At 51.8% G+C, this 11,317-nt stretch overlaps 2 protein-coding genes across 3 annotated transcripts; both read right to left on the bottom strand.

Annotated features, from left to right (window-relative positions):
• Positions 1-3,455: 3,455 nt before the first annotated feature.
• LOC141026960 (U-box domain-containing protein 8-like) lies at positions 3,456-4,098 on the bottom strand. The gene is made up of 2 exons (XM_073503856.1): positions 3,853-4,098; positions 3,456-3,806 (listed from the first exon to the last, which is right to left on the bottom strand). The coding sequence occupies exons 1-2, from the start codon at positions 4,096-4,098 to the stop codon at positions 3,456-3,458; spliced, it is 597 nt and encodes a 198-aa protein (XP_073359957.1).
• Positions 4,099-6,022: 1,924 nt separating this feature from the next.
• LOC109759820 (uncharacterized) lies at positions 6,023-9,717 on the bottom strand. 2 transcript variants are annotated; one of them, XM_040394426.3, is made up of 3 exons: positions 8,768-9,359; positions 8,149-8,417; positions 6,023-6,525 (listed from the first exon to the last, which is right to left on the bottom strand). In XM_040394426.3, the coding sequence occupies exons 2-3, from the start codon at positions 8,233-8,235 to the stop codon at positions 6,232-6,234; spliced, it is 381 nt and encodes a 126-aa protein (XP_040250360.1). In that variant the 5' UTR covers positions 8,236-8,417; positions 8,768-9,359; the 3' UTR covers positions 6,023-6,231. The 2 variants fall into 2 exon arrangements, 1 of the variants encoding a protein (XP_040250360.1); XR_002232199.3 differs by lacking the exon at positions 8,149-8,417 and having other exon boundaries at positions 8,768-9,717.
• Positions 9,718-11,317: the final 1,600 nt, after the last annotated feature.

Raw genomic sequence — 11,317 nt, 5'->3', positions numbered from 1 at the left:
GACTATCTGTTGATCAACGAGCTAGTCAACTAGAGGCTTACTAGGGACACTTTGTGGTCTATGTATTCACACATGTATTACGATTTCCGGACAATACAATTATAGCATGAACAATAGACAATTACCATGAACAAAGAAATATAATAATAACCATTTATTATTGCCTCTAGGGCATATTTCCAACAATACTTAGGTTTCTCCCTTTTAGGTTTTGCATAAATCCACGCAATGTCAGAGTTACTCTTCATATGAGGTTGTTGGGACGAAGGAGGAGCGGGCACACTTGCCCCTGAATGTACACCACTTGTGTCACCAAGTAGGATAACATTTGGAACCATTATAGCAATCCTCATTTGGACCAAGGCTTCAAGAGAAGCATCATGCTTCTCCTTCTGTTTAGCAAGTGCCTTTTCCATATCCTCTTGGGAGAACATCTTATGTTCTTCCTCGAGAAGATCAACCTCCTCATGAGGATTACAAAGCACCGGGGTCATGAGGATTTCAAAGCATCGGGATCCCGTCGGGGTTCGTCTCGCTCTAGGGCGGTTAACCCACAATAATAGAGCACGAGGCACTGCTTGGATACCAACTGAAAGTATCGAGATGGGCCATCTTAATTCTTGTTTAGAATTAGATAATAATGTGAAATATGAAAGGGAATATATTGAACAATCAATATAATGTAAGTAAAGACAAAGAGACAAATAACCACAAGTGGGAAGTTAGGTTTAGGGATAACCGCAACTCCGTAGATGAGGATTTATGTTGATGTTCACTTCCTTGGAGGGAAGTTAGTCATCGTGGAGGGGTGAATGTTACCACGAAGACACACCAACACCATGAAGGCCCACCCTATTCTCCCCTTGAGACAACACCACGAAGGCGTTTCTCAATCACTAGTGGTATCCAAACCTTCACAAACAATCCACGGGTAATCACGATATTTGATTCCTTGCTGGAATACTCCTAACGCCTAGGAGTCTCCAACATCCAAGAGTAACAAGATCATGTGGGGGGGGGGAGCTCAAGACATGCTCAAATCGCGATTTGCTTTGGTCACAAGAGGGAGGAGTGGATCTATCTTTTGATTGGAACAACTCTCAAGAACCCTCACAAATCGTCACAGGATCTTGGATTTGGTGTAGAAGATGATGAGAGGTAGCACTTGTGTTCTTGGGGAAATATTGATTGTAGTGGTCAACCCTCTCCCGGAGTGGGAGAGGGGTATTTACAGGGAATGTATCCGGTGCACCCACACTTGTGCTACCGGTGCACCGGATACCGTAGACTATTTTTAAAAATCTAAAGAAAAAATCTAGCAGATTGACACAACATTAATTATTTTGTCGCAAAATTCCGTATCAAAATTTGAAACTTTTCTTGAGATACAAAAATGACAATTTTTACATCAGTGTGCTAATGGGTCAAATCTGAAATCCAACTTATGTTATGTACTATACAATGTTTTTTTAGAAAAGGAGGATGACCCCCGGCCTCTGCATCTGGGAGATGCATGCGGTCACTTTATTGATTATTCTTGAGGACCTTACAAAGTATTACAACAATATGCCTAAATCCGCCATCTTGGCATCATATGCCACTACTCCTATCCATATGATGAAGGGGCGCTAGCTGGGCCAAATACCCAGTCCACTCACCTAAGCCTATCATCAAAAGCCAAAAGCCCCAGTCGAGCCACATACCGGGTCTGAGGCATAAATTGGTCTGACGCACTCACATGTGTCGTCGCCGCCATCTTCCACTAGTCCGTCTTCAGAGCAGATATTGAGGCTTCTACCTTATCAGGCCACTCTGCCATCGACGCCACCATGACGCCAGACAGCAACCTCCTCCTGCGCGAGTCCAGCACCGCGCATCGGGCGCCGAGTCTCCACTGCACCACGTCGCCGAGATCCGTCGTCATCAATGTGTAGGATGAAGCACCGCTCCACCAAAAAAGCCGTCCACTGGTCCCTCGAACCCGTGTACGCCTCCAAGAATGACGCCCCCAAGGAGGAAACGACACCAACGCGCCGCCGTCATCTGATCTACTGATTTAGGGTTTCCCCCGGAGGTAGCGGATAGAGGTCTGGAGCTTCTCCACGGCGATGCCTTCAAGAAGGTAATGACACAAAAGAGTGCCGCCAACGCCGGTCTTGGCATCAAGCTGAGAACTAGGTTTTCACCCGGATCCGCTCGAGGAACCTCCATCAAGCATCGTGTGCACGGGATGCCGGCGATCTGAGCCGCCGCACATTGAGCAGGTCGCACCGGCCAGATCAGATCTGTCCGGAGGGCAAACCACACATGGCGCCGACCCAACCACCAGGCCCTCCATGCCGCCACCGCCGAACCGAGGTCAGATGGTCCATCGCCGCCGACCCGGCCGCCGCCGTCGAACGCAGCCAAGGCCGCTGCCCGAAGCAGGGCCAGCCGCCGCGCCCGCCACCATCCACCCTAGGCCGAGGCGGCCGCCGCGCCGCCGCCGGAAGGCAGGCCCGCCATGCTACCAAGGCCAGATCGGCCGTGCCTCCACACACCGCGGGGCTCCGCACCGCCCCCATGGTGCAGGAGAGAGGGAAGGCCCCCGCCACCGCCGTCAGCCCCCGGGCTATAGGCCGGCGGCGTCCTTCGGCGGCAACGGAGGGAGGGGTAGAAGGACGGGGAGCCCCGGCGGCTAGGGTTGCGTCCCGCCCGAGTCGCCCGAGCGGGGGCGACGCGGGGGGTGCGGGTAGATGGAATCCTCCAGCTGAGGTCTTCAATTCATGTACTATACAATGTTGAACGTCATTTTTGTTTTCCGAGCTATGTTTCGAATTTTGACTTGAAATTTTGTGATAACCTAAATTAATGTTATGTGAATGTGCTAATTTTTTCTCAGATTTTCTTATAAACATTTAAAATATGCAACGTGAGTTCGGTGCACCGGATATTCTCCCGGAATTTATAGCACAAGGCAAATAGAGTCGTTTGGTGCACTAGGTGACCTGCCCGAATGATCTGGCTGGGTCAACACAGAACAGCTACGCAGAGGAGTCCGGACATCTGGGGGGTGCATTTTGAAATGAGAAAAATTCACTACATGTCCTATTACTTGCGCTGGCGCTAGCTTTAGTCCATGTGGTTACAAATACCCGAAATACAGTCACCAAACTTGCTCTAGGGGTCATCTATGGTCCATTATATGGTTTTGTGTACGTATGTGCTGAGCTGGCTTTAGTCAACCGATGCCAAATGTGCATTGACTGCCACATGTACTCAGCTCGCTCGAATATGCATGCAGGCAGGATTTTTTTTCTTTTTTGCAAAACTGCCAGTTATTAAATGGTGGCTGGGACGTAGTGGCGCGGTATGTTAGAGGAGCGCATGAAGGGCGTCATCAGGTGGGCCGAGGCCTCCGGCGGCAAGATCATATTGTTCATCGATGAGATGCACACGCTCATCGGCGCCGGCGACTACCAGCGCTGAAACGACGCCGCCAACATGCTCATTCCTGCTCCCAATGGCCATGACCACCGGCCAGACAGGAGCCGCAGCCGAGGCGCCTCGTCCTTTTTCCGGCGCGCCCCGCCGGTCTTGAGGAGGGATACCAATAGCAGGATAGCGCCCGCGTGGTCGACGGCTGCGGCGGCGGCGCTGTCGAGCTGGGAGAGGCGGAGCAGAGCGCACGCGGCGCTCTCCCTGGCCGCGGGCGATGCAACGGACTTGAGCGCGCGCACGAGCGGCCGTATCGCGCCGGCCTCGACCATGATGGCCTTGTTCTCGTCGCAGATTGACAGGTTGAGCAGCGCGGTGACCCCGAGCTCCTGCAGCAACTGCACGGTGCGACAGCAGCGCGACGAGCGGCCGCACCGCTCCGGACGCCGCGATGCGAATCCGGTAGTCCGAGTTGTGCTTGGCGAGCAGCGGGAGCTCCATGGCCGCATGGCGAAGCGAGTCCAGCGACGCCTTCGGCGTACTCGAGGAGGAGACGACCCGACGAACAGGACGCTGCGGTCGACCATGATGGTTCTGCACCATTCTCGTCGGGACGTTGTGGAGGGAGTGGTAGGATAGCGACGCCGAGGACGCGCATGCTCCCATCGGGCACGACCTCATCGTGCGACTCGACTTCAGCTAGTTGCATCGACCTGCTGCCTCTCTTGGTCGGCAACCGCACGTGGTGCTGGTCTCCAATCATGCGCCGGCGTCGGTGACGTGCGGAGGCCGGGCGTTGTCCGAGCCGGCGGTGACCCGCGCGACAGCGCCGACAGTGCTCTTGTGGCGGCGGCTGCGAGGGCAGGAGCACCCGTCGCGTTGGCCAGGGCCGGCCGTAAAAAATTTCTCACTTCAGTTGCATAGAAGATGCAGAGCCATCTTTTCTCTGAACTCAAATTTCTCATTCAGTTCGGATAAAGGCACATAGACTAGTTTGCTTAGCAATTTCCTTTTGCTTCACTTGGCTGCAGAGTTCAGAACATAATTTTTTACTAGTGAATCATAAATCAATTGGAAACTGGAAGTGTCTTGAACTCTGTAACATGTCAGTACTTCCACTGCACAACGGTGTTCAATTATGAACTCAACGTCAGGGAGAGCCAGGATTCTTGGAGTGAAATCAGGAAAATCTATCATATTGGGGCAAGCAGCATAAGGGAAGATGGCCTGGGCCATGTCGAGCAGGGGCGACGGCAGCAGCATGGGAGGGTGCGTCGGCGAAGAGATGCAGGAGAGGATGACGGCAGAAGCAGCAACAACATCGTCCACTAGACCGAGGGAAAGCAGCCTCAGCGAAGCAGCATGGGGGCGGAGGCGGACAGCCGGCGGCGGCAACCACCGGAACTTCACGAGGGTGGACCATGCAATCGTCGACGAGGACCTCCGGAGCGTGAGGCGGGCCTTCTGCACGCACGGAGGGCCATGTGGCGGAGGACATGGTCGTCCAGAGCGAGTCGGGTGTAGTCCGAGCTCACCGCCGGCTTTTCTTGCTTTATGGCCAGGGCCGTCACTGGGTCGGAGAGCGTGACCAAGTTCTCCTCCTCTGAATCCTTGGTCACGGCGGTGTGGGGCTTGGCTTCCTTCCACTGGCTGAAGTTCTCCATTGAGCCGAGCACGGCTGGGTTCCGGCACGGCGTCGGCGCCTCGGCTGCAGCTCCAGTCTGGCCGGCGGTCATGGCCATCGGGAGCAGGAAGAGCGATTCACTAATCGTAACACCTAATCGCACTAGGAGAGCGACCACCACGCGGCAGAATCGCGTCACACGCCTCAGCTCGAAGCTACGCAGCACCACGCGGATCAAATCTAGCCATTGTCACACCGGGACCGGGGGCGACCACTGGGGCAGGAGGTGGTGGGGAGGAACCCGAGACGGCGTGCGGGGGCTCGCCGGCGATGGCGGGTCTCGCGGAGTAGTGACGGAGGAGGACCCCACGTATGGTGAACGCCGACGGGGATCGCAGCCTAGCCGTGGCCATGGGGAGGATTATCTAGGGTCTTCAGGGCGACAAGGGCCACGCAGTTCTTTCTCCGGCGGCAGAGGATGCAAACCGCGCGTCGATCTCGTCGTCACGTCCCACCATGATCTGTTTTGTTCTCTGGCGTTTTTGTAAAAATACCCCTGCTTTCCTGCGTATTCAGGCGGACGAGAGGACATGGCAGTCAGCGCACGCGTGGCACAGGTTGACCAAGGCCAGATCAGCGAATACATACATAAAACCGTATAATGAACCGTAGATAACCCCTTAGCGCACGTTTGGTGACTATATTTCAGGTATTTATAACCACAGGGACTCAAGCTGGCGTCAGCACAAGTAATAGAATCTATAGTGAATTCTTCTCTTTTGAAATAGCGGCTGAGCAAAGAGCAGCCTCCGACGTCCAGGGCGGAGTCCGGACGATTCAGCCGAAGCCGGAAGAAAACGCTCTCCGTTTAGTCATCTGGGTAGACCATCCGGACGATCCTGGAAATGCCCGTATGAACAAGGGAGATATATGCGGTAGTATTTTCAGAGTGGAAAGAGTGCCGGCAAAAACAACCAATCGAGAATCCAACCAGACTTGCCGAATTTTATATCACAAAATCCAATCATATTGGTTCTCTAGAAATGCTGAAAGTTCAAATGCAACCAGTCTACAGAACAGAATTCCTCTCCGGTCATCCATACTCCCAAGTTAATAGTCTACTCCCAAGTTAACAGTCTACGGAACAGAATTCTCGTACCGTTCTCACCTCATTCATACTTCCAACTAATCTACAGCTTCACGGCATGGTTAAAGTGGGAAGGGAAAGGCACCGGCTTGCCCTGCCTATCTGTAATTTGTGCCATCATCCTGTGCGCGGTCACCTTCATTCCCTCGTATCTTGCCTCAGCTTGTTTCAGACCCACGTTACTGTCCTGGAGCTCTTCCACCAGCAGAGCGTGCACGTTCTCCCTGCAGGTTGCCATGGTCCCGTAGTAGACAGCCAAGCTGTTGTTCAATCTGTTTACCTCAGGGTCATCACTTTTGCAGCTTGGAGGAACGTCAAACTTCTTTTGCTCGTTGAACTGAAAAAGAAAAAAAGAACAACAAGTTTTCAACCATGTAACCAGGAGAATCTATGTACTCTGATGTACCACCAACACACCAGGAAAAACAAGTGTTATGTGCACAAGAAAAATAGTGAGTGCACATTAATATGTTTTTCGGGAAACTGATCAGTGCACACCCAGGAAAAACAAAAGTGTTGTGTAAATGTACCAATTTTATCCGGCAAACAATAGTGAGTCCCTGTGCTATATTACTAGCAGTGTTGGCTCTGTTGAGCCAAAGCATAAACCAACAAACACACGGCAGCCACTTGCAAATATGCACACCACATAGGCGTCGACTCACACTTAAACGTGATGGTATGCAACACCATGACCGAAATGTTCTTTAGTTTGACTCTTTTCTTCTATCACATTTAGGCTGGAATGAAGACAGGCAGACAATGATTTGTAGTACTAGTATAAAGGAAGGAAAGCATGGTACATGTGGCATACACAAGTGTTATCACTTATCAGCATTCCTGTTACCATGGATGACTGGCGTGGAAAACAAGAATGTTCAGTTGACCGAGCCGTCTTGTTTAGATGGACAATTATACCTGTCGCTAGAAATGTGTGGTTCATTCTATTCTAAATGGATGAAACAGTCCAAGCCAAACACCTTACATGCATGTGCCACTTCTGTTGGGAAGTTAAACTAGCAAGGATCAAATCCTCAAACACAGGGGTGATAGTACCGGACACAGGGAAGCAATTGTCGAACAAGGTTCAGTTGATAAAAAATATATATCCTTCTCATCCAGGAAAAACAATAGTGTTGTGTAAATGACAAAATGTACCAGTTTTATCCAGCAAACATGAGTCCCTGTGTTATATGACTAGCAAAATAGCAATGTTGGCTCTTTTGAGCCAAAAACCATAAACAACCAAATCGCTGCAGTCACTTGGAAATATTTGTACCACGCAGGGGTCGACTCGAACTTAAACACCACGACCGAAATGTTCTTTAGTTTGACTCTTTACTGCTACTAGGACCCTCTTTTCTTCTATCATATTTAGGGTGGAATAAAGCCGGGCAAAAAAGATTGGTACTCCCTCCGTCCCATAATATAAGAGCGTTTTTGACACTGGTGTACATTGTAAAACAATGCATTGTAGTACTATAAAGGGAAGGGGGGCAGCATGGTACATGCGTGCATGGCAAACACAAGTGTTGTCACTTGTCACCATTCCTGTTGCCATGGATCACTAGCATGGAAAACAAGAATGCCAAATTGTCATGTTCAGTTGACTGAGCCGTATTGCTCAGATGGCCAATTCTACCTGTTCGTCCAGAAATCTGTGGTTCATTTAAATTTTAAATGAATGAAATAGTTGACTAGACTGGGCGCGCGCACACTGCCAAACAGCAAAGGCGCAAACCGCCGAATAGGTTGCATGCACACAAGAATCCAAACACCTTGCATGCATATGGCACAACTGTTCGGACCTTAAACTAATACAAGGATCAAAACCTCAACCAGGCGGGATATAGGTACAGGACAGACACAGGAGATAAAATCGTCGATCAGGGTTCAGTTGATAAAACAAATCAAATCAGAGCACCGGACAAAACAAGAGAAGACGTGGGGAGATGGGTACCACAAAACGACGCGGGGCACCAGCATTGGCGGCACCACCTCTCTTGCCCCGTCGCCCTCCTTTGTTGGAGCTTCGCTTCTTCGCCATCACGGGAGCGGCTGCTGTGGGCGGGCACGAGGAAGGAGGAGGGGGGAGGGCTGAGGGCTGGGGGCGGCGGCGGCTTTTTTGCAAGGCAGGCTCTGTTCGTCCCCCCGTTTTCTAGCCAGCTGCTTTTGTACAGGGATCCAATGCGGGTCGGCGTCCAACCTTCTGGTGGGATCGGTCGATTACTGAGGGGGGAAAAAGGATAGCTAAGATGTTAAACGGCTATTTGGAATTGATAGCAGGAGAAGATTGTTGATACAAACTCAGCCCACCCATGGGGGGTTGTCATTTGCCACATTTTACTTCCCGGTTTGATGATTTGCCCCGGGTACACAAGGAGCAAATCATCAAATAGGGAAGTAAAGTGTGGTCTATGACCAAATTTTTCCCTGGCAATAGGAGAACATTCGATACAAAATAGTGTCAAAAAATGTTCAGCATACCAAATCCAAAATCCCCTTTCAAGTTAGAATCGGGGGAGTAAAGAATGACAAGCGGATTTCTACACACACAAAAAAAAAACTACCTATCATACCTGAAACGACGAGACCAAAGAAATTTAGGACTTGCGCAGACACCATTGCGAGCAAAAATCTTTCGGCCTTATCTTGACTCATTCTCCATGGACCAAACCTAGACCACAAAAACACAAAAATTCATAAAACAGATGTCAAAAAAGCTTCACATACGAAGTACCAAACCGATGTCAATCATTGAAGATACGCAATAAACTGCAAAGACGTTAAGAACACGAAGAATTGGCAGAGACTCCATAAAGTGATTTTACGGAGTATCTGCAAATCCTTCGCGCTCTTCGCAATCTTTGCTTTGAGCCACTTCGTGCGTCAGCCAGATCCGGACGGCGCTCCTTCGCGCTCTTTGCTTTGAGTCACTTCGTGCGTCAGCCAGATCCGGAGGGCGCTCTGGGCGTGTTTCGGGTGCGGCGGCTGAGATCCAGACGAGAGGAAACCCTTTGAACCGAGCGATGGCACCTTATATAGCGTTTTGTTTTTTTCTTTCCGAGGATAAGCGTGGTCCAAGCAAAAATCAAAGCGGCCCAAATGACTGGTGGCACCACCGTACCGCCAGGCCCTTCTTTCTTACACATCCTGCCAAGCCTATTAATAAGCCCAGGAAGCGCCGATTTCATTACTCTGGAACAAAAAGATCGTGGTTCGTCGTGTCACATCAACTGTAGGCCTGTGGGTGCGTCGGACGCGGTGACAATGTATCGCATTAAGCGAGACGATAGAAAGTCTTGCACCCTGCTCTCCCTGTTCACAAGAAGTGCGACTCGCCACTTTTTTTTCTAGAAAACATTGGCACTTTATTAATCAAGCAACATAATTACAAATAGTCTCTCGGACACATTCCGGAATAGAAGTGAAAACACAAAGACCATTACACCCCAAACAAGACTTAGCTAAATTATGAGCTAAAACATTAGACTGCCGACGAATAAACTTGACCCGAGAAAAAAGAATATTCGACATGCCATCTTTGATCTCCGAGACCACAGCACCAACGAGTGTGAACGAACAAGGGATTGATTCTCTGCACCAAAGAGAGGCAATCGGAGGTAAATATCACCGAATCACATCCCATCTCACATGCAAGGTTAACTGCTCACCGAAGGGCACATTTTTTTTAGAAAAGGAGGATGACCCCCGGCCTCTGCATCTGAGCGATGCATACGGCCACTTTATTAATTATTCTCACAAGACCTTACAAAGTCATACAACAGTAAGACTAAAGCCGCCGTCTAAGCAACAAACTGCCGCACACCTATCTAGTTGATAAAGGGGCGCAGATAGCCTGGCCTAATACCAAACAGACATCGCAACCAAGCCTAACATCTAAGACCTGAGACTCCAACCTAGCCACTTGTCGGGTCTGGGACACACACTGGTCCGGCGTGCTCTCAGAGGCCACCGCCGCCAACTGCCACCGCTCCATCTTCAGAATTGTACCGATGCATCAACCTTGCTCGGTCTAGCTATCGTCGACGCCACCACGGCGCCCAACGGCATCACCTCCCTGTGCGCAAACAGCTGAGCACGTCGCGGTCGCCACTGATACACCTCAGCGCCATGCTGCCAAGTACCACCAGTCGACACAGCTTGAAGTCCTTGGAAGATCTGTCGTGCGTAGCACCTGCCGACCAGGCATGACAAAGCATAGCACCTGTCGGTCAGGCATGACTTGACATCTCACCGAAGCTCCGTGCAAGATGAAGCCGCTCCACTTCCTGCCTCTGACTTCCAGCGCTGCTCCACAAACGATGCTCCCAAGAGAGAAACGACACCGAAGTGCCGCCATCGTCCGATCTGGAACACCAGATCCTACGGTTTCCCCCGGAGCAGCACGAGTGGGTCGACAGTAGTTACACGACGATGCCTTCATCAAGGTAACGGCGTAGGACGCCGCCATCGCCTGCCGTCGGCTCGGTTTTCACCGGCAACCATGTCTCCCCAACTCGCAGCCGGGACTAGATGATGGATCTCGAGATCCGATCACCAAGCCTCTGGCCGGCCACCGCCGACGAAGAAGATGAGCACCACCACTAGCTACACCGGCCAGAACAGATATGCCATGGGTGCCGCCAAGCAGCCACCAGGCCCTCGACGCCGTCGCCGATCTAAAGCCAGATGACATGCCGTCGAAGACCGCATCACGCCGCCGCCCGATCCAGGCCAGCCGCCGCAGCAGCCGCCCGTGGCCCGAGGCAGGGCCGACCGCCGCCGCCGTCGAAGCCAACGTCGTCGCTTCTAGATCGGCCGCACCTCCACGCATGTTGGGGCCCCGCCACCCCTGAGACGCGGGAGGGAGGAAGAGCCCCCGCCACCGCCGTCGGCCTCCGGGCGCAAGCCGGCGGCGTCCTCCGGCGGCGGCGGGAGGAAGGGAGAAAGATGGGCTAGGCCCCGGCGACGGCTAGGGTTGGGGAGCCACCCGAGTCGCCTGAGCGGGGGGGCGACGCGGGGGCCTCGCCAAGGGCACATGCCTCACCTAATTCAGGAAGTGCGACTAGCCACAGGGCGGTTATTCTTAACACGAAACATGCTTGTTTTTTCACTGTTTATTCTCC

The sequence above is a fragment of the Aegilops tauschii genome, chromosome 7, assembly GCF_002575655.3.
Source record: "Aegilops tauschii subsp. strangulata cultivar AL8/78 chromosome 7, Aet v6.0, whole genome shotgun sequence".
NCBI lineage: Eukaryota > Viridiplantae > Streptophyta > Magnoliopsida > Poales > Poaceae > Aegilops > Aegilops tauschii.
Note: the sequence above shows the minus strand (reverse complement) of the source record. Positions and strands in the feature narration are given on the sequence as shown.

Bases quoted from the DNA above. Each gene is read 5' to 3' on its own strand.
- LOC109759820 (XM_040394426.3), bottom strand. From the start codon at position 8,235: ATGGCGAAGAAGCGAAGCTCCAACAAAGGAGGGCGACGGGGCAAGAGA. The intron at 6,526-8,148 runs GTACCCATCTCC...TTTCTTTTTCAG, and splicing joins GTGCCCCGCGTCGTTTTGTG to TTCAACGAGCAAAAGAAGTT.
- LOC141026960 (XM_073503856.1), bottom strand. From the start codon at position 4,098: ATGAGGTCGTGCCCGATGGGAGCATGCGCGTCCTCGGCGTCGCTATCC. The intron at 3,807-3,852 runs GTGCGGCCGCTC...CAGTTGCTGCAG, and splicing joins GCATCGCGGCGTCCGGAGCG to GAGCTCGGGGTCACCGCGCT.